This window comes from Glossina fuscipes, unplaced genomic scaffold (assembly GCF_014805625.2).
Source record: "Glossina fuscipes isolate IAEA_lab_2018 unplaced genomic scaffold, Yale_Gfus_2 2, whole genome shotgun sequence".
NCBI lineage: Eukaryota > Metazoa > Arthropoda > Insecta > Diptera > Glossinidae > Glossina > Glossina fuscipes.
Genome location: NW_023998416.1, coordinates 9,301,220 through 9,325,107, shown reverse-complemented (window position 1 = coordinate 9,325,107; position 23,888 = coordinate 9,301,220). Strand labels below are relative to the sequence as shown.

Below are 23,888 nucleotides of genomic sequence, written 5' to 3'. Positions count from 1 at the left end.
ATTAAGAATATTTACAGAACTCACTGATCGTGTTTGTCGTCCTTAAGAAGGTGTCTACCGGCCTTTGAAACTCTACCAACATGGGTTCCACTGAAAACTGAGCAATGATCTCGCATGCGATGCGTATTTCGGAAACTATAACAATTGCTTGGAGTTGGAATTTTTAATTTGGTAGAGATTTAGCGTTCGAACGATTATTGTTTTTGCTGGGTGGAAAGCAAACTATACGGATTTTCAAAGAGCAGCGGGACGGAGATATATGTTATTGAAAAATTGTCACTTTTTCGCACAAATCCTTTTGTAATATTTTACCTACCTAACCTAATTTCGGCCTTTTTCGTTCACATCGTTATTTTCAAGAATTTATTAAATATAAAAAATAAAAGAGCAAATAGGTTTTGTGTGTAATAAAAAATTGGCTTTACTGAACTTTTGTATAATTTATTGATTCGATTGTCATTCGATTGTTTTGAATGGGGTTTCGTGCAAGCGTGGTATTGATTAATTACATGCTTCAAAAACTAAATCTTCTTCGTCGTCGTCCGTATTCCAACGGACAGTTCGTTGGGAGGCGGGAAATCTGTGTTTTCGGCATTCAAATAAAAGAAGAAAAAATACGAAAGAAATAGAAGATTCAATAAAAAATTTGTATATTAAGAGCGCTGATCGTATATTAATTAGAAACGTTGATAGAACCTGCTTGTTGGAAGCGGTGGCGGTGGGGGTGCTGAGCGCGGCGGAGTTTTGCGGGCACTGTGAAGTAATTAAAATCTTTATATCGAAATGTCTTTAGATCTTATTAAAACGTTTACGTTTCTAACGCTGCGGTTTTCGACCTGGATGTTCCGTATGATTCACTTTCATTTAAATCGTACTCCTCGGTGCCAGTACGTTGTCTGCAAAAAAAGAAAGAAACACACCAATGCCTGTCAACTTATAGGTTCGGTTATTTCAGCATTCAGAAGATTTTCTTCGAGAATGAAAAATAATAACTTTTTTCTTAAATATCGCAAAATATATAATTTGATTAAAAAATATTTGAATTGATATGAAAATCAAATCTACGAAGTTTAGAAGTAAATCAATAAATTAATTTGCTTTAAATTGTATGAGCAATTTTTATAAAATTAGTAAACAGAAGCAAAGATTAATAAAATAGAAAAGAGATTCGAGACATTACTAGTGCTTTGAATCGAGCAAGGATCCGAAAAGATTATCGTTCAAATATTAGCGACTATTGTGCAATTGCCACAGGTATTGGAGACAAGTTTCAACTGCATGTCTCATCAATTGTTTGGATTTTTCTTATTTTTTTTTTAGCTATTGTGTGTAGCTTGGCCCTTTTTGCAAGCATAGAACTAAAGCTGCATTTTCTAAGTGTCAGAAAATTAATTAGTAATTCATAAGATTAGTTTAACATTTAGTTGAATAACTTGAATAGTTTGTGAGATCTCTGCTACACATTTCTAATTTTCTAAGTTCGCTTGGTGAGCGACTACATACCTATACAAAAGGTACCGCGCGTCTTAGACCTTTAGCAAAGGTAAGGAAACTTCTTTGTATCCATTGTTTAACGCATAAATACGTGAAGCGAGCAATCTCAGAGGGAGGACGGATCAATGCTTCCAAAGTACGCTAGCAAAAAAACCAAAGGGATATTAAACAACAATCTGACCGACTTATCATGAAAATTGAACTAAAGCACGCCTGGTTACCGCTTTAGTCGATCCAACCAACCAACGTCTGCTCCCTGCCAGTTAAGTTACTGAAACCTATTGCCGCATAATTCAAACGGTATGCTAAACCAATAATGTAAATACGAAGAGCGACAAACTGCAGTAAACGAAAGAAAGAAATATTTAAAAGATCAATTGTTATGAGTTTTTCGTTCCAGTAAATAAATTTATTTTGTAACTGGAAATACTGGAAAATGCCGGTTTTAATTTTTCTACCAGAGAGAAGTTCAGGTCATTTACCATATCGCAATTTTTAACAGACACACGATCACCCAAGACAAAGTCAATCAAATATTTTTGGCGAATTTAAGTGAGGGAATAAGTGAACAATAATTTGAAGGATATAGTCATAGTAGGTTGATGTATAGTTTCTCAGAGAAATTACAGTCTTTGGCAATACATTACACTATATTACACAGCATCTTGCAATCGTCTATAAAACACTATACAGATAATGAAATAGAAAATTAACAAGTAAGATAAATCATGCGTATGTGTGTTTGTCGTTTATATATTTATGGGACGATAAAAGATTCGTCGGTATTGAATTCGATAAAGATGATTATGTAAGTCACTTACGTTGCTTATAACTTTGAAAAACTTTTGTGCATTCATTTCAAGATGAATCGGCGCTAGATTTGTGCGCATTTGACTCTACGTTTAGAATTATAATTTGCCCTGGTTGGGTTAATTTCATTTGTGCATTCATTCATTTCGCATCTTTCCAATATGATTAAATCGATGGGATGTGATGTGTCTGCTTTTGCGGGAGCTAAATGCATTTATTTGAAGTGTATAAGGGAGCGAAGAATTTTATGGGTTTTCAGAGATTATTTCCATTGCCACGTATATAAATATAATATTCAATTTTTTAAAGCTGTTCGATTGAGTCTTTGGCGAAAGTCTATCCCACCATAGTCACAAGGAATCTTACTTACAGACTAATTAAATATGTGAGTTATTTCTGCGCTATGTGAAATCAGCAATGCTATGAAAATATGAGTGGAACTGTGCTTAGCGAACTCGGATTGATTGATTATTGCTCAATGCTGAAGACAATTCGCAACGCCAACTCATTCGTTTATTCTTTGTGTGGTGTAAAATAAGAGAAGAGGTTAATTTTGGTGAGCAATTTTGACTTTAGTTCGACAAACCTTTTCTGATTTCTATAACGAAGTTAAGACAGCGGAAGATTTTGGCAAAAATTGATAAAACACTATATATATCCAAAGGTAAAAAATGTTTGAAGTAATGGCTCTTGAATATTGATTTTAAGATGACTATTGCTACCTGTTGCTTTTGCTATGTAATCTGTCAAATTAGTGACTGGCCGGGAATAATATATGTTGAGTCGGATATTTTTTATTTGTTAGAAATCGTTTGGATACATTTTTTGATAATTGTGAGATTTGTGAAATTTACGTGTCCTACAAAGCTATTTAATTGATCACTTTCGCCGCAATTGCATTATTTCGTTAGTTACTTACAGTCCTTTAGTTCTGGTATGTTTGACTTTGGTTATTTGGGCTACAGCTCTTGTAGTTAAAGAAACGCGATTTTTCAAACGTGTCGGTGTCCTCGGCAAAGGTTGAGCTGGTTGTGCATCTGGTCTTGTGTGTAAAACAGGGGTCATAGAACGTCTAATTTTAATAGGTGTTGTTGGACTAGGTGTTTCAGATGTTGTCGGTTGCCGTTCTTTACGTCTGAATCGGCTAGTCTGCGATGGGGAAGACTGCCAATCTTGTTCCTGTTCTAATTCCGATTCTTCGGTGCCCTGCTTACGTCTATTGATAGTTAAATTTGCCGTAGAAGTTTAAAATAGAAAAAAGGTGATCGTTTAGGATGAAGAGGACTTTCTGACACAAAATTTTTCTATCTTACTTACAAAGGAGGTTTCGTTTTTAAATTTGGTTGTCGTTGCTGTTGCTGCTGTTGCATGCTATTACTTCTTATTACGACTTTTGACTGACTACTCTCGGGCTCATGGGATGTGCCACGTCTAGGTCCAGAGGAACCCCACCTATCTTCTGGCCGAGCGCCTTGATACGCTCTTTACGTTGATAGAAAATAAAGAGGAAGGATTGACTGTATAATGATTTATATATATGCAGGTTGAATAACTGATATAGCACCTTTTTAAATCGAACAAATGCGCTCCTGCCTTTTCTCTAACGGTCAATAGTAAGAATGAACCAATTCGTTTGCAAAAAAAAAAATACATAAATGGACTAAAATTTGGAAAAAAACATTCAGTGCAAGTCACGAACGTGTACGATGCTAAGTTTCCCTAGTTTTTAGTACAAATATCTATTTTGCTTTGATATTTCATGTCTTATCCTTTTGCTGAAAGAGGGAAATGTATGTACCATGGCAGGGAGTTTCGATCAAAAAATAAAGAAAATAATTTGGCGAGATTTTCTCTTTTCCATGCTAGCTATACGCGGACGGAATTGAATCCATTTGCATTGTATTGCTGTTTATTGTCGGGGCAAATATACGCATTTACTAGTGCGTTCAATTAAAGAGCTACAAGTGAATTTAAGAGACAAGCACGTTAAAGATGCTCATCTAGTATTTATGTATATACAATAAGTGGAAATATGCTCTAGTCAAAGCTAAAAATGAATTTAAAAAAAGAGCGTAAAATACAGATAAACAAAGTCGTACTTACAGGTTGCGACGATATGCCTCACGTGAACGGCCTTGACGATCTCCTTCTCTATCCCGCTCTCTACTTATTTCACGATCTCGATCTCTCTCTCTCGATTTCTCTCTTTCACGCTGATGCCGTTCAGGCTGACCTCGACTTGACGATGGTTCTTCGGCTATATCGAGAGTTTCCTCTGTAGCGGAACGTCTTCTACAATTTCAAATATAATCTATTGCTTAAAGGTTTACGTTCTTCATTTTATATTACAATTGTGGTCTTTGTCGTCCAGCACTGCTTGTGCTTCTATCCCTGGACGAGCTGGAGTCTCTTTCTTTTCTTCGCCCTCGTCCGGTATCTCTCGGTGAATCCCTTCGTTCAGCCGCCCTTTGAACTGCACACATTTTTGCCTTTTTAAGGGAATTCATTTTTCTCTGCAATGTGATCATATTCAATCCCACTGGCGTACCAATGGACCATAGAAGAAGTGCCAGGAACGTACAGAACCATAAAGCATTAATGAAATCAACCGCATTCCGACAAATAAATATACGGTTGGCATCAAATATGTCGAAGAAAGGCCGACATTTAGCTGTCGTATCGCCCAATTGCGATGACATAGTAGCCTTACTGTTGGTTAGATATGTTTTTAATCTGAAATTTCAAATACTTGAAAAAACTATCTTTACTTCTTGAGAGGAATTTCGGGCCAAATTGAAAGACACTCAAGTGTTACGTTAGTTTTCCTGCCAAAGGGAAGGTTGGGGTCTATAGCTGTTACACTCATATGGTCAAAATAATCTAAAGTTTAAAACACCCTTCCTGTACAGATTTATTACTTTCCGAATTGAGGATGTGGGTGTGGTCGAATGTTTCTTAAGTTTCATAATTTCCAATTGTTTGCTTTGTACAAATTACTTTCGACAGATCGTCCGATAGGAATAAGTCGGCCCACATTTGTTGGGAAGTCTTTGAAGCAAGCTTCATACAGGATAATATACTTTATATATATATATCAAGGTGGATGGATACATTTGGGAGCATCTTTAATATTAACGAACCGTTCAGTATAAATTCGCGTTTGATTGTGGCAAATTTCACCGACTGTCTTTTCTAAATACTCTTGAACATTGCGCAGATGGTTCATTGTCTGATTAACTTGTTTAGCCCACGGATCTCTTTGTAATTCTAGTGCTGTTAAGTGATACAAAATCTCGTTTTGTTGCTGCTCCAGTGGTTGTAATATGGATGCCTGCAAACGCTTCGAACGACTACCAAGCGTGGTCATGCGTGACGATGTTGCCACATCTTGAATCTGCGGAAGGAAAGAAAAAAAAGGACAAGTAATAATATTAGAGTCGTTTCGCGGCGAATTCTTCATTCCACCATTCCAACCGAACATTTTTCTCTAACTGTGTGTTTGTCGGTCGTCATTACTCGATTGAAGAAATTATGTGGTGAAACAATCTGGTGAATTTTAGATTGATACGTGCTCTAGACGTTAAGTAATTCGATATTTCAGTTTCAGTTATTAGCAAATTGCCTGGTGTGGCATAAAGTTTCTCATGATTTGGATTTTGTCATGTAATGCTTGCATTTTCAGATTGCAGAGGATAGGTAAACGGACCACGGATGGGAACGGTAAGAACTTCGCACCGATAGTTCACCCGTGATCGCTAATAACAACAAAAAAAGCTTTGTTCCGCTTAAGACAAAAACCGATTGTCGCATGCTTTCAATATAATAGAAGTAAGGAACGAATGCTCTGCACAAGCTATGCAAGCGTCTCAACTCAAAGTTACACAACCTACACACAGAACACATAAAAGCTCTACGACACTTAATTACGTATATTTTAACCGAGTGGTGTTTCGTGTAGGAAGAATTCAAAGCTGCTCTCAATGCAATTCCATAAGTGAACAAACATTAAGTGAAATTGTTTCGAAATTTTAAAGTACCTAGCAGTTATACACTCCCAAAAAAGAATTTGGGTTTGCAGTATTCGGATTTGTAAGTTTGTCAAGTCAAGTCGTGAAAATACCAAGTACGTGTAGGAAAGAGTGAAAAATGTGTGGATAATTTTATATTACTTACCTGTAGCGCGACCCTTTGCATTTGCTCAATAAACGTTGCTAAGTCCTTTTCCGGTGTCGGAGAACCGATGGTAGCGCGATAGGCAGTTAAATTAAAGGAAGATATTTGCAGCATACTCTCTAAAATGTTTTGTATTGTCTGTGTTAGCGATAGCAATGTGCGCTCAGAAACTTCAATCGAATCAATAGCCTTTGTAACCTTGGGAAATTGCTTCAAATTCGATATGGCTGTTGTGTTAACGAACGCGTCCAATTGAAACACATTATATGACGGCTCATTTTTTTCACAACCTCTATGTTAGTGATGTACCGCACGGGAATTTATTCATGGTTTACGGGGAAAGTATAATCGAGAGCGAGACATTTTGATTAGGTTTCGTTTATATAAATTTATCCATTTCTTTTTGATTTACTGCACAGACAACAACAATCGTGTTTAATTTAATTTTTTCACATCTCTAAATAATATGTACAAATATGTATATACTATAATTAATCAAAAGATACAGTTAAGGTTTATTACTATAAAATGGGACATACTTTATGTTAGCATACATTTGTATAAACTGTAAACTTGATTTACGTGATACTCTTTACGAATATGTTATGTGCTAAAGTATCGCAGAGTTTGCTCAAAAATTAAGCAAGTCCAAATAATTTATTTATTAATTAATTTAAAAGTTAATTGCAAAATAAAATGTATAATCCATGCACCCTATGCAACACAAAAATGCTATTAGCTAAGCTAAAGTGTTTTCATAAAAGATAAAAATACCGGATAAGAGAATTTTATTCGGTTATGGCCAAGTCTTTTGTGTCCTACCACCTACCTTTACCCCCAAATAAGATAAGCAAGTTTTTATTGTCGTAGTGCATGGGCAAAACCATGTTGTCTTACTTTTGAAAATGGAAGTTGATGCCAGTTCACGTGCCTCTGTACTTTTCTCGTATTTGGACAACTTTCAATGCAGTACTGTGTGCAAGAATTTGCAACGCTTTTGCATTCTATTCGTATGGGAAAAAGGAATCTGGAATCGAATTACACTAACACCTGCTGTAAGCGAACAAGCTGACAGCTCAAATATTTTTGGGCAGATATCCATCGAGCCAGCGATGAGAGAGAGAATGGTTGACGCGGATGGTTTAATTCACGAAGCGCTTTTCAATTGACACGGTTAGTTAATTAAAACCTCATCCCTCACAAGAAAATGCTTATGAAAAGTAAGCCTTCACGTGGCAATAAAGTCCAATTTTTAGCGCCTTATGACCAAAAGGGGTAGAAATACTAATAAACAATTGTATTCGGTGATGTGGTGTAGCGTATTTAATGGCCCACCTTGCCCTATCGTAATTTTTTCATTTGAAATCTGTTGCGAAAATGTCAGCCGTGTAACATATACAAGATATGTTAGAGATCGATTCGAGTCAAAACTAAGGAGGACACATAAGCATACATTTTAAATTACATAATAAATACAAAATAAATAAGAAATCAACGGCTTTTAGAAGTATGTGACTCACCTCAAAGTTGTAGCCAGACTAACGTTTACAACGGAATGGTTCACACCAGCTGGCCGTAGTAACTCGCCAATAATGCTAGTTTGCGGCTCGTCTGCATAAACGTAGCCGGGTTTGTCGAATAACTTACTCAGCATGTCGTACGCTTTGTGATTGTCATTATCTGGCAGGGCACTCATGACCATTTTATTGATATCATTGTTGTCGTCATACAACGGACGACAAAGAAACACTTCAGCGTTACCACCTATAGCCAGAGATACAACACCATATAGTGTTATGCAAATGCTGCTGATGCATACGATAATAACGGCAATAAATAGGACGATACCGGCTTTGACATTTGCATCGCATAAAAAACAACAATACGACATCAACATGAATAGAACAATCCAAATGATCACTAACGCCGTCACCCAACCAATGGTCCAATAAATATTTGACCATTCCTGTAGTCTGAGGTATGAAGGGAATAAACGTTCCCAGATTCCCTGCAAACGCTCTAAAAGCGCATTTATAGTTGCAGTCAACATCTGAGCATTTGCAGTCGTGCGAAAACGAATGCTTTCCAATTGTTCCAAGGTATCTATTAAACAGGGATAAGAAAGTATCTATTAAATAGAAAGAAAATCTGCAGATTATTAAGCAAAAAAAAAAAATTGTAATATCATATCAGTACCGCCCATCGCTTATAGTATAGGGCATATACGAAAGAAGAATTGAATATGGATCCAGATTTTATTACTCTGAGGAACATTTACTGAATCCATTCAGCTATCTAGCTTATCTGTTCGTCCATCCGTCTGCAATTTTTTAGGTATTTTAACTCACGCACTTGTTATCGACCAAAGGCAAACCCTATGGAAAATGGCTTGGATTGGATTGGAACGGGACACTTTACATTTATCTATGCGTTGCAAACCGTACGATAAAAGGGCCAATCAGTTCGCGCAACAACAATTTGGGACTAGGAAAGTCTGTTTTTGAGATCCGACGCTATATAGCGTGGCTCTCATGAAAAGTATGCTTTCACAACAAGGTATCATTTTTGGCGTTTTATGATGAGAATAAAGGAAGAACTTTACTAGGCGATGTGGCGTAGGGTATTTAAGGTCAGTCCAGCCCGAATATAGAAAGCTTTGTTTCATTGAATTTCGTTGTTTTCAGTGAACTTCACTTGTGCGTATTTGCGGCTTAATGACTATTTGTATACATTTTTTATAACTATCCCTCGAAGGACGTATAATCATTTTGCCTAAATGTTTGAAACACCTAAAAAATAAATTCAGAAACCACACAAGGAGTCTTTTCTTGATCATCATGCGGTGTAGCGCTGGAGGTCTCGAACAAAACCCCAAAGTTTGTTAGAACTTTCACGTTTGCTTAAAATTTCAGTCGTGTAAAGAAAATGAAAAGAGGAGAACGGCGGTTCGTGTGAATCACTCAGCTTTGAGTAAAATATATTCAATGCATATATGACTTGGGTATGTAAGGAAAATGTGGCATATTGAATGGCCAATTAAAATTACTATGTAAGTATTGTTATTGTTGCTGTCTATATATACGAAGCTTCCACAATGCAAACATTGATTACAAAAAGTGCCAGCTTTGCTACCCTTTGATTGATGTTGTCTTAAAGTTTGAAGCTTAACTTATGTCGAACATATATAGTAAGTTTTATAAAATTAATTAATATAATTAATTATTAATATGCTACGAAAAAGCTAGTAATTTGAGGAGAAATGGAAGAATTGCCATGTCTATTAAACACAGCTAAAATGGTAGAACAACGTTAAAATCTATATCGGCGCCCAAATGTTGGATTATATATGCGTTCATAACCCGAGCAGAAAGAGAGGTATGAATGACTTTGCCTATGAGCTCGATTAGTCGTCGATCTTATAAGAAAGCATAATTTTATTTAGTGATTGCAACGTTTATGTTCAGACTAAAGGCTTGTGTGATGCAGTATCAACTTCCGGATTAATATTGAGCAATAGCTGATCCAACAGGCTCGCGCCAAATAAATGTTACGCATATTTCTAATCCGCCTGAGTGACCGAGTAGGCAATTGTCTCGACTAGCTACTCAATGGTCAATGGGTTCAAATCTCAAGTGCGGTAGAGTTTTTAATAAAGCCAAGAGCCTTAGATATGCTAGTGCTTTAAGGCTTTAGTCTTAGAATTTATTCTCTGGGGAAATTTTTAATAATAACAATAATAACAATAATATATATATTTCTGATAGATTTCTCGCGCTACATTCAACGATTAATTCCGCCCGGCCAGAAAATGTCGGTCCTAGCTTATAATATATAAATTATTTGTGTCAATCGACATATCTTTGTCTGTTTCTTTTATGATTAGCACCACTTACAATTTCTCTCGTATGCTGTGTCATGTTTTACTTGCTGAGGAAAATTTCCAAATATTGAACGTGACATTCCGACTTCTGAGGACAAATTCCGTATAGTTGATCCAAATTCGATTTCACCCAAATAACGCATACGAAATATGGTTTGATCTTCTTGTAACTGACGATTAAAGAAAGAAAAATGTATTCAATATTATGTGAGCAAAAACGCGTAAGTTAATGTGATCATAACTTGATTTTGCAAAACCGCCACCATGCCATAACACGTAAGATTTTTAAATATACTTTATTATATGTTCTCAATGGTGGATTTTGAAATTCTTAGTATTTCTTTAATTACAGACATCTACGTAGTATTTGTGTTTCACTTTATCGTGGTATTATTTCGATACAAGTAACGGAAAAAAGCTTCATCTATAGCTTTCAATACCCTCCATCTAAGTGTAAACGTTTTTGAACAGAGACATAGTATAAAAATTCAAGCCCGGCCTATGAACTCAAGATAAAACTCATGAGTGCTCATGCTTAAGCCTTCTATTTCGATTTTTGAATAACATCGATGTGTACATAGTTACATATATTCTATATCTATTCGTTGATTTATATCCCTGAGAAGCGAACAATAAAAGTTTAGTATGAATGTATCCTCTAGCAAGCTTGTTGATCTCCAAAATTTTGCGATGCGCTTTTACATCAATACTGGCTTTGAATTTCAAGGTAAAATATGTTCTTTATCGTAGGATCGACTAAGAGCGGATTAAATCCGTGCTCGAATTCTGTCCCTATTCACTATAGGCAATTGTATCATTCTTGTCTTAATTGTTGTGAATCTGAGTTTTTTAATAGCGGCTTAAGGAGATGAGGAGAGACGGACGGGAAACTAAATTGACAGAGAATATTACGATGGTGATAAAAAATGTGTTCGATCTAATTTATAGTTATTGTAGATGAAGCTTTCTTTTCTTTACATTTGTCTTCTGCTTTTAGTTGAAATGTTGCCTCCGCCATTATTTCCCATTCGCTGTGCTGTAGCACAGGAGGCTAATATTAAGAGGCAAATCGATATGTGCAATGGTGATTTATGCAAAATGATAATTACATAACATAAATACATATATAAAAGCATTATGCGGTCTTACCGTTTTTAAAGCATCTATAAGACCGTTTTCCTCAAAGCTACGTATGCGCAGTGTATCACAGAGCGGACGATCTCGGTACGTGCACTGTCGCTGCAAAACTGACAATTGAATTTGAAGTTCTTCCATACGTACCGCGGCTTCCTGTGACAATTTCAAGGCTCGTCCTACTGTCTCTTGTAGCATAAGCACCCTGTAAATCAACTCAGCGTTCGCTAGAAATTTTTTGTAAAATTTTATTCAATTTAACGATAAACATAGACTATTATGCATAATAATCATATAACAGTAATAGATTGTAAACGACGTCCAGTAACATAAAATACCGTTATCCGCTTTTCAGCATTTAATTGAAACAATTCATACTAATTCAACTAATGTTGTTGATTGTTGTAAAATATGTTGTTTGTGCCTACCTAATGTAATTGTCGCTAAAGAATCGTACGCAAGCTCGATTCCTGTGTGTGCTGAAATTTCCGCTTGGATTGGTTCGCCAAGGAGTACATCAACATCTGCAAGAATAAATATTATGTTACAAGAATGTATTTTTGCTTTCCATTAAAAACATTAGCACAGAAATTGTTGCATAAATTCATGTCCATGCCCTCGTACATGGATATACACCGAAATAGGAATGAGAATAAAAGTTATGTTAACCTTCCAAGTCTTTAACAACTTTTTCGATGGAAACATGAAAACCGTTATCAAGTTTATGTTTTATTTGCAAGTGCGTGTCCTTCAGAAAGACTTCCACATCATGTATGGTGGACTTAACCATTTCCGGTGTCATTTCAATCGTAGTAGCCAAACGGCTATTGGCATAAAATATACTTAGATCGCATACACTATGATAATAAAAACAAAGAAGAAGAAGAAGAAGAAGTAATGTGCCATTGTCAATTCCAATTTCCTTATATAACTTACGCTAATAGCAAGAAACAAATCCATAACGTGATTATAGAGGCTTTCCTACGACATTGAAGTGATGTTTCTAAAGAATTGTCAATAATTATTGGCATATGACGATTAAATTCAAAATCATCGTCTGGCGTCCGACGACTGCAACACCATGCACAGGTGGCTATGAACGGTACAAGAGCCAGAATTGTGAATATGCTCATTAAAACTATAAATCCAGATTCAATTTTTATTGCCTTTGAAAAGAGAAAGTTAAAAATAAATGAAACGTTTAAATAGATTTATAGCCAGGTTTAGCTCATATGCCAAATAACGCAACAAACATAAAACAAGTAAAAAAATTATATTCGACGGCAGCCAAATCTCGCATACCGCATCACTTGTGGCAAGTTCACCACAATTAACTTGTAACCCACACAAATATGGAAAATTGTAGCTTTCTAACTTTTCTAATTTCTAAATAATATCAAATCAACACACAAATGATTGTTAAGAAAAACTGAGTTGCGTTCAGTTTACGCTCCACTACGGGCTTCTGCTCCGACCAATTTGAAGTCGATATCTTCATATTTGCGATCAGCACATAGCACACAGACAAACAGACAGACAGACAGACATGGCTTAATCAATTCAGAATTTCACGGAACGGTTTTTTGTTTTTTTTAGATTAATCAGTGTGTGTTGACAGTGGTCCACTTGAATTTTATTTGTGCTGGGATTTTTGATGAGAATGACAGAGGCTTGGTAATGGGTAAGTATAACTAGTACAACGATAGTTGTATAGATAGAGTTTTCCCGGCAATGAAACATGTTTTTATGTCTTACGAAAATATGTTATTGCGTGATGACTGTCACAGATTGGTTGACACCTGAACGATGCGCATGCATGATTTTTTGTTTTGAATATCAAGAAATTGTTTCTTATAGGAATGTAGCCACAAGTTACGAAGAAAAATAATTGAAAAAATTTAGGTAACAACCTTGAGCATTTATTTTGAAGAAGGGGGCGTATGTAGACTTTTGTCAACAGTAGGCTTTTACTACTGAAATTATCGTAAATCTAAATGGTGACGTATTTATATTGTTTATTAGTATCGGAATATTGACTTATGAATAAAATATAGCTAAGCAATATCTTCGATGTGATACACTCTGAAAATCACTGAAAATCCTTTGCAACCTAAGTGCAGACTTGCACCTACATTTAGAACTGTACCATTCTTGATCACAGCTTACGGCATGAGTCCGTGTATCTTTCGGCAGGACAGGCTTCGTGGGACTTTGGTGTTTTTTTTCTCTTCTGCCAGCTTGCCTTTCTAGATTACTGACTTTCCCCCTTTTATTCCCATCATGCATTTTATAAGAGCGTAATATCACTGCATGTTCTGATTTACAATCACCTAAGGTAAGCTCATCTCTTACTACGAAAGTAGGGACACCGATATTTAAAGTTATTTTTGACATATATTTAATTATTGTGCTTGGTAATGAAAATTGATTTTTATAGATATTGCGAAAGATCTATCAACTTTCCGTGATGGATATGACAAAACACTGTGCCTATGAATGCATTTGACTCTCTTGAGAGAGTTGCAGAGCAGTCTAGCAAAACTTTCAATTTTTCAATGTTCATTTTGAAGTTAATTTGGTTTCATTGATAGATTATACCGGTATTTTTAGTACTTTTAGCTGACTGTGTTTATTGTGTTTGCTTTTACTCAATTCGAATTCGAAGAGATGACTAAGTCTTATCTTATTTGTTAAATATGTTGAATATGTTTCGAAAACAAAGCAATACTCACGTTTGTTGCGAACTCTATGATTGTGAGATTTGTGTGCAACAGTTGCCTTATTTGTCCTGAAATGCAAGCATTTTTACAAGATTTTTACATAATGAGAAATGTCTACTCACCGAAAGGCAGTTCTGTGGGTGTGATCATACTTAAAAATTGACTCACTAAGGTGTAAATAAAAGGTCCCGGAGTAATATCCAAGCCTGGAATACTATAGGAAAAATATGTCCCCGTTGTAACTGTGTTAGGCAGTGCTGCATTTTTGTGTTCCATGATTTGTTATTATTATTATTATTATTATTATTATTATTAGGTACAGTACGTATTTAAACTGAAATAATAAATTGCAATAAAGTTAAAGCTTTAAGCGCATTTCGTTTCAGTTTAGCGAATATAAACATTGAAATTTTGAGAATAATTCAATACTAGATCCCTTTTGTTCGATAATAGTTAGCCCTTTTTCAAAAGAAATAATAAATGCTTTTCACAAAATGCATCGAGAAATGGACAACATCGAGTAGGAAATTGAGTCACGGCCAGAGACAATTCAGCCTTGATAAAGCTTCTATAGATAATATCGATGATGCAAGCCATCTCTAAAATTCTATCCATTGACCTCTTAATCCGCGCTTGAGGAAATGCCAAATTTTCCAATTTTCAATAATTTAAGAGAAAGTATACGCATATAAAGGTAGTTTGCGGCATTGGTTAGAAGAACATACAAGACAAGCATACAGTGAGATGATAAAGTAAATTTAAACATAGGGCTGAGACTTTGAAGAGTGACACGTGGAACAAGTTAAGGCAATTTTTTGTAAATCGAAATCGGCTGCATTAGTTATGACCTAACTTTCGTTAATTTGACGAATATGATTGACATAAATCTGCTTGGCTTCTATTTAATTTTATAGAGCGGGGCAAAAGGTGACTCATCGATCTATATTTCGTTTCAATTTATAGGCTGAACTCACACTTTCAATGCCGATAAACAGCAGATGGGTGCCATCTCAGTTTCAGCACACATTTCGACATATTCAGGTTTCAAGAAAACAGATCATATATGTTCTAGCGTAAATATGATTTAGCCCCAGTACCATTTAGATCGTTAAAGTACTTGATTCTCTTAAAGATATTATTTAGGTCGCTAATAATTTTTTTAACTTTTTCCGGGAGAGTTCTACTTTCGTCAGTCCATCATTTATACTGTTACTACTGTTTATACGTTTTCGAAATAAAGCTTTATATGGGTAGTGGTCGAGAAAGTAGTCCGATCCAAACCATTTTCAATTGCGTTCGCCTTCGCGTTAAATACAATCAAAATATCTCAAAAATTGGGATCTTTAGGTTGAAGACGAGACAGACAAGATGGTGAATCTATCTCAAGTACTTCTTAGCGTTGCATACATCCGCACCACCACAATTGATGTAGACGTCAAAAATTCAATATTTCTAAATGTATTTTGAGTGGAATTTTTCGAAAATTACTTTAGTTATTTTTTCAATTCGCACGATATGATGGGAAACAATTTGTAAACTGATCACTATGTGTCTTATAAATCTTATAAATCATAGAATATAAACACAAATGCGGGCGGGATTGTTTAAATGCAGCATTAAACTAAATTGTATCCATTACGGGAGAGAGAGCGTCTAAAAAGACATTGACTCTCAGTTGAATTTTTTTATTTATTTTTTTTATTTATTAGTTGCAAGACTATGTTTTTACTCTTTTTTCTCATTTTTACAAGGGAGATCTTCGAAGAAACCTTAAAATTGACGTAAAATTTCCCGCCGTCCCTTCATTAATGCGAAATTATTTACATGCATTCCGACCAGCGTATAAAACACACTAAGGAACAATTAACTTTCGTTAAAAGATTACTTGTATTGTCATGTAAAGCATTCTTGAGCGGAAAATGAGTAACAGCCATGAAATCAAGCAACGCTACTCGCTACTATTATTTTTGTCTACTAAGTGGGTCATTAAAACTTAATACAAACCGAGGCAGTACAATTAGCCAAAAGGTCTTTCGATTTGAAGGGAATCTGAACATAAGCGCATACAATTACGTATATGGCTTGTACGCCGCACAGTATGAAACATGCAAGTGTTAGTTAAGAAGATTTACGGTTACTAACGTACACGTACACTGTACATTTTCTCATTTAAGTAAACAATCTATTTTCCCCTTTGCATTTTTGTTAATATATATTTTTTTTTTATATTTTTCATATTTTTTATTTTTATTTTTTTTTTTTTTATGAAAATCTTATTTTCATAACTTAGATTTTTTAATGGAATATCCCATCACCAATGAATGTTAACCGTTTGAGGGTATTGGGCATTACTGAACTTGTCCCATTCATTCCACTTGCAAGTTTTTCTTTAAATTTTACTTATATGATTTTATGATATATTAAAAGCAAATATTTGCAGACAAAAAAAAAAAAGCACATTTATGTCAATAAAATAAAATGACGTTGTAATGTTTGCCGAATCGCAAGAAATGTTGGTCTTCTTTCAGTTTTGCGATACTATTTGGGAAGTTTTCTGAATCTAAGTACAAATATAAGATTACGTAATATATGCTTTATATTTGATGCGTTCTCGACTGCACTTGTATTAAAATTCACAGTATACATGTCTAAGTCGTTATTATTTAAATTTCCTTAAATTTTTTTTCAAACACAACAACAGAAAGGCATGATGCAATGATCCACTGTACGCATTCGCATATTAGAGCAAATAGATTAAATTTTGTAAATGGCCAAATTGAGCCCACAAAAAACCCAAAAAAAAAAAAAGAAAAAAAAATCAAAGTTGAAAGGTTCAACCACATGTTTTACCTTTACTTTGAGTCACCAAAATGTCACATTGCTCAATGATAAACTCGTTATTAGAAACGCACATGTCGATGTCTTTAAAATCAGAATTTAAAAGAGTATTTCTTCTCACTTTAGGCGAATTGTTTTAGGATAAATCTTTTGAATTTGTGAAAATGAATTTTTTAATTTTGTTTAAGCATAGTAGTAAACTTTTTCGTTGTGTGAACGTTTTAATTACGCTTTAACAACTGAAGGAGAAGTTCGATTTAGTTCGGTTAGAAGCTTTTCTAAAGAAAACCTAGAAATTCTACTTTTCCCTTATTTTCCAAGCTGCTATTACATAGTTCTTATTTCACTATCTCGGAATACAAATGGAAAGAGAATGACGGGGTAAAAAAAAAAAAAAAACACCGACATCACACACAGCACAAATTTTCTATTGCCATTTGTTTACATTTTCTTTGAACACTTGTTGAAATAGAAAATGCCGAATTATAAAAGCCGAAGACATGGCTTTACCATCATCTTTTCGAGCGGCAGCATTTCATTCGAACCATCTCGCCCCATTTTTTCAAGCCTTCTTAGCCCTCTTAGCACTCGCCTCTATTCCAACCCCAACCATATATAATATTATGACGGTATGGATGACAGAAACTTTATTTTAATTGATTAATTAAAGCACAAAGTTACAGTGCATTCATGTATTCATTAGGTCTTCTCTTACGTTGGGACAACACGCATTTATGAATCGTAAGTAAAAGAGCGCGCGATGTATCTTGAGCGAACGTTTTTGTTAACATTGGAAAATTCAAAATTCTTCTTTGGATCGTTTAGGGCAATTTTCGAATCTCCCCCCCATCTAACGAAAACTGAACTTCACTCGACAAAAAGGTATAATTTTCAATTCTTCATAAAGAAAATTATATCATATATAATAATTTAACATAAAAAAATCAAATGTACCAAATTTAGACCTTCTCGGCCTATTTTTTGGATCGTACTCTAATAAGGATTTTCAAAAAAATCGATCCTTTGTAAAGCAGAAAAGTCTAAGTTTTAATAGGTGGTGATGGAAATTTTTTATTCTTTTATCAAATTCTTAAATATTTTTATACCATGGACCATTTATGGTACAAGCGTGTAATAAGCTTGTGAGTACGCTCGATAAACGTAACGCACAATTATACCACATTCCGTATAAAAAAAAAATGCAAACATTTCTTTGAAAAGTACGTTGTGGGAATATTATGAATTTTTATGCAACAAAAATCTGTTACATAAGCTTTTATTTAAGTGAATTAAACCGTGAAAAATAGATTTTATCTCAATCACTTTAGGTGATTGCGCACGAAAGGTAAGAAGTTCAGTTTTTTGCTAAACGCCTCCAAAATGTGACTCAGATAAAAATTACTTAATAGCTTTTATATAATCGGGTTTGTACTTTTTAATCTCTATTACAATTCGCATTCTATTACCCAAGCCCTTTCATTTGACACCTATATCGACGAAATGGTTAATGGTAACAATAAATTAATCCACTAGTGGCGTCCCTCACGAAGTTCTTTTCCTCGCCAATTGAGTTGACCAAACAGTTGGTCAACAGTTGGTAGAGAGGTTTTCCGGTGTCTGCCGGCTAACGAGAAAGATTTGGTTTGGTTTGGAGCAGTTAACCAATGTGTGAGTTCTGACTGCTGGATCCGTCCCTTCATTTTGGCGGTGCAAGAGTCCTAAAGCGAAAAATTAGTGATGTAGTGATAGGCCTTAATATTCCCTAGAGTGGCTTTCTTGGTCCATATATAATAAATATATCTGATTTCTCCAGCATAGTTCAGGCACCTATCTTATAAGAACTGTCTAACTCCCTGGAGGGTTCCCGCTACGTAAAATTAACCCGTGTACCATCAAGCAAAAGGAACATCTGCAGACATCCAATACTTAGATATTAACATTTCAGTGAGCTTTTTCGTCTGCAAAAGTGGTAATATTGATGAAGGAATTGTAGCGTTACTGAACACATATATTTAAAATTTTCCTGTTGTCCCTAGCCGCTGTAGGTCGACAGATGTTTTCCTTTATACTCCGTTAATGCGCATACAAATAAATTAGATCATCATATAAGGCGAACACAATTTTCCCGCTTGCCTTTCCAATTAAATCAAATCTTTTTTGAAAAATTACCGCAAGACCATGCATATAAATAATGAGCTTATAAAAGTCATTTTTATCAATTAATTCATCGCATATTTAGGTTCCTTAATATTTAGCTGAAATTCACTTAAACACTTGAGTAAATAATGAATGGTGCATGATTAAGTATATTACGCTTTATTAATGCTAACATCATCAGCAACAAGACATTAAACATATTATTTAAGCGTTCATACGACCATGTTTTATATAATTAAAGCCAGAAAATAAACTAGATTTACGGTTATGTGTTCAGTTCGCCAGCAGCATTTTCGATTTCAAGATTATTGTTGTGAAAGCAAAAAAAAAGTTAAAAAAGATTGAAAGCACATGAAGAACCAACTTTAGAAATCCATTTCTTTAAGCGAATCGCTCGAATTAGAGAATAATTCATTAACAATTTAAGCGCCGCAATGGAATGAACCATGATTCGGGCGACAATGTTCGAAACCGTATCTGGCATCGATCATAGATTATTGTTGCAATTACATTGAAATTATCCGTCCTTTAAGATCGTTTGTTACTCTGGGTGAATCGGATCTATTTACTCTATTCTAACTTCTACTGCTTGAAGAACGTTATCGTTTATCGTTTCGATTCAACTCATTAATCGCAGGCATAAATGTCCTTTCTCAAGTCCTAACGATAATCTTTTTCTTTATATGAATATGAATTTATTCGTTAAAAGTTTCCCCACTGTAGAGTTATGCGTTGGCTGCCATGTTGAAACTGCCATTTACGTAACTCTTTGCGAGGCATTCAATCAACTGCCATGTCCATTTCAAACCTAGTTCAGTATTACTCTGACTATTTACTTTTGAACATATGTCACGGATGCCTGCGGGTAATGGTGGTAATTGATCAACGGCGCCGTGGAAGCCTTATGGCGGAGGCGAGCGCAATTTTTCCCTTTTTGAACGCATATCGTTGATCAATTTGTGAGTCCTGACTGCTTGGGTGCGGCCCTTCGGGGAGTACTCGTGATGGTTGTGGTTGGCAAGTTCCTAGCCAAAGTGGAACAATTTGAGTGCAGCTAGGCCTCACCACTGACCAGAGTGGGGTTTATTGTTCCATACACAATAAACCGTTCTGGATTCAGGTGTTGTTTAGGCCCCCACTCTGTGGGGATTGTCTAACTCGCCAGAGGGCGCAATACGCTTAAAGTGGCTTGGGCCACCATGGGGTTAAGCCTTTCAGGCAGGAACCCACGTTAAACCCTTGCTACAAATTCTGACTATTTGGATTCATTGAGAACTTTCTTGACTGTTGGTTATGTGTTGAAAAGGATTGTTAGCTGATACCCATCAATTTCTTGAAATGATGCTCTCCTGTAGACTGCTCGTGAATAGGAAATTGTTTCCAAAATAAACAAATATGTTGTGCTTAAATAAAAAGTGAAGAAATTAATTAAATATTTGTAATTTCCATAACAAGTTTTTAAGTAAGTAAGTTTACGTTAAGACATGTCTTACAACAATTCCCCAGAAAGGGTTAGTGAGGTAACGGAACCGTCGTGCTCCGTCTTAAATGTAATAAATGCAGTTTTTCATTTTCTTTCGCTTTGCTTTCGCTTGCCTATGAGAAACTTGTTCAGATGCTCATTTTATTTCTTTAATAAATTGAATTGATGAAAGGAAAGTAAAAGTACATATCTTGCGAGGAAAGTGACGAATTGGGGAGAAGGAAGAGTTGGAAAAATAAAAGGAAACATCTGCCACTAGCAATTCTGTGTGTGTGTGTGTGTGTGTGTGTGTGTGTGTGATTGCAAAAATGTACAGCCGAGGAAAATCTAAACAGAGTAGAAAAGAGGCGGAAATTGAACATCCTGATGCTGACAGTGGCAATAACAAAAGCAAAAAAATTTCTTGCGTTGTAAAAATGAGTTTTTTTTTTTTACTTAAAACTTTTAAGTACACAGGAAAACACGCCCGCAATTGCAATAAGTTTAAGGAATGATTTACATCGTATTATGAGATCACCTATGACCAAATTGTGCGACAATTTTAAGCAAACGCAAAGAAATTTTCCACTTGACGTAGTAAATACAAGCAGTCTGAAGAAGTACTGGGTTTTACTCAGAAACTCTTAGAACCTTCGTTTCACACAAAGACTACAGCATAGGTTAGATAGAGAGAGAATAAGGTAAAAGTCTTGCTCCTTTATTGCAATGCCTGAGACTTGCCGCTCACTTATAACTCACATCTATTTAAGATATTTAGTTCTCCCAATATGTTTAATATATTTTTGTTCAAATTTAAAATATTTCCTCTGTGTATCGTTCTGAAAGCGTACAGAGAGAAAGCGTTTTGTTCGAAATTTATAAAGATAGGATTCGAAGTGTGTAGCTAACCGGGGATACGTTTCTCTGACCAATTCCTGGACTTTTCACATCCTGCAGGCTTTAAAATTCTTCTACACATTCTTTATATCATAGAGAGACGTCCCTCGTTTAGCACGGTTTGTTTATTCGTACCGCGCTATGCTCAAACCATATTATGCGAAATTCTTTTATCTATTTATTTAGACGAATATTAATATAAAAATTTAAATTTAGATAAAATATAAGTCAAGACAATGTGTATTCTATTATATCGATACCAGCTCTGAAGATGTAAAATTTTCGGATAGCTTGCATTTCGTTTCGACCATATTCGAAGTTAACTTCAAATTTTTATAAAAAAAAAAAAAAAAATATTATTATTATTATAATTTTAGACTAATGAAATAAATTCTTAGACTTAAAAAAAAAGGCATTGAGCACTAGCACCACAGGCTGTCGGGTCCAATTTATAAAAGTACATTAGATATTGAGCCTAGCAGTTATGATAAAGTAATATATTGTATTGATATTTTGTTTGTTGTTGTTGTTGTGTTGAATGTACATAGGGTTCATCGTTCCAAATGCAATACTTCTGGCCAAAATAAAGTTAAGGCATTCACAGAGAATGCGCTTTATAGTGGGAATTTGTCCACAATTGCAGCTTGGGGAGGAAGACTTCTTCAAGATCCAAAAAAAAAAAATACGAAATTCAATATTGTGATGAAATACAAAAAATAATGATGACCACAGATATTTTATTTTTATCACAAATTACATCTAACCTATTTGCTTTTCCCCTTTGTTGGTTAAAACCCGTCTTATTAACAATACAATAAAAATACAAGCAAAATCCAATTGAGAGACACGCATATTCGACTCTTTTAAATTAGGTTTTTTCAAAACCGTGTCCTAATATTCTCAAATTTTGTACCGTGTTGTGTCGAAACAAGTATCGTGTTAAACGAGGGACCCCTGTACATATATGGCCACTTAACAAAGGCAATTACTCATTGTATAGCCAGACGCTCTCTTCACTTCAACAGTCTAAAGCATTTAAATAAATGTTTTTGTGTGTACGAGAGGTAAAACAGTTTGATGTGTAAAATGAAATCAGACTTTTGTATATATGTTTTGTGATTGTAATATAATGCAGTTTCTAGTTAAATAAACGAAAATTGTCGTTTTTTTATATCTTCTCTGTTACGTTTTAATTTTCTCAGCTTTTTTTCATTATCAACGAGAAGATAGAATTAGAGCAAAATTGGAGTAATCCGTCATTTCCAAATGTAAAAATTTTTAATTCGCTTAAGAAATTGCTCATGTGTTTTTGAGTATAAAACATTTTCTTTCCTCTCTCTCTCTCTCTCTCTCTCTCTCTCACTCTCTCTCTCTCTCTCTCTCTCTCTCTCCCTCTGTCTCTCGCGAGTTAGAGAAGAAGAAAGGAAGCAAGCAAATTATTTGTGAGCTGTGGCCGAAACTTTAATACTCACCAACTTAAGCTTGAAGAAAAAAGGAACCTCCAAAAAGCCAAAAGAAGTAAAAAAATAATATTGAACTATGAACGTATCTTCTGTACCCTACCATCATTATGAATTTTTCATTTTTGTCCACATATTGTAAGCTCACCTATAGAATGTACGTGCATAGGTCCATAATTATGGGCGTATATTCATTTCGGCAAAAACTTTGCAACATTCAGACCAAAGTCACTCTCGTTGATAGGGTAACAGAAGCGATCTAAAAGGACAAGAAAATCTTTTTGCAACTATACTTCTCACTAACTTGGCTATAATGCTTAGTTTGGCAGTTCAATAGAACTCAGTTCACACGAAACGTTTCCAAAAGCAACATTTGGGCAAATTAGAAGAGAGGAGTGACAAATATTTTCCGGCTAAACGAATGGCTCTATGATTAGAGAAACGAATAAACCGAACAATTTATATTTTATTTAGCACAGCAATAAGCAGACTATTGCAGGCACGAAGTTACCCCAATGCATGTAGTCTTAGCCACCAATTTTGTCTTTGCTAAAACTGTGGCTATTTTCGCACTTGATTCGTGCCCGGGCTAAGGTAATTAATTGATAATTAAACGATAATAGAAAACTAACAAAATGGTGAGAAAAACTGAAAAAAAGTAGAAAATACAAACATAAATAAAACAAGAAATCGTACAGAACGGTTATAAAATATCAAAAAAAAAAAGTTATTTTTACTATTTACCTTATAATGCATGAATTATTATTTACCATATAATGAAGGAATTTCTTCAAATATGCCCTCTCTCTACATACATAAGATATTAAACGAAATTTAATTATAAAAAATTTGAATGTATTTCT

At 34.9% G+C, this 23,888-nt stretch overlaps 1 protein-coding gene across 2 annotated transcripts; it reads right to left on the bottom strand.

Moving 5' to 3' along the window:
• Window positions 1-470: 470 nt before the first annotated feature.
• LOC119633163 (prominin-2) lies at window positions 471-17,121 on the bottom strand. Of its 2 annotated transcripts, XM_038026508.1 has the most exons (18): window positions 16,216-17,121; window positions 14,334-14,545; window positions 14,224-14,279; window positions 12,428-12,657; window positions 12,161-12,348; window positions 11,920-12,015; window positions 11,507-11,718; window positions 10,371-10,527; window positions 7,998-8,580; window positions 6,478-6,769; window positions 5,445-5,698; window positions 4,654-5,037; window positions 4,408-4,596; window positions 3,622-3,786; window positions 3,224-3,520; window positions 813-896; window positions 697-753; window positions 471-580 (listed from the first exon to the last, which is right to left on the bottom strand). In XM_038026508.1, exons 2-18 carry the CDS (start codon window positions 14,485-14,487, stop codon window positions 502-504), a joined length of 3,477 nt encoding a protein of 1,158 aa, XP_037882436.1. In that variant the 5' UTR covers window positions 14,488-14,545; window positions 16,216-17,121; the 3' UTR covers window positions 471-501. The 2 variants fall into 2 exon arrangements, with proteins under 2 accessions (XP_037882436.1, XP_037882437.1); XM_038026509.1 differs by lacking the exons at window positions 3,224-3,520; window positions 3,622-3,786 and having other exon boundaries at window positions 16,216-17,120.
• Window positions 17,122-23,888: the final 6,767 nt, after the last annotated feature.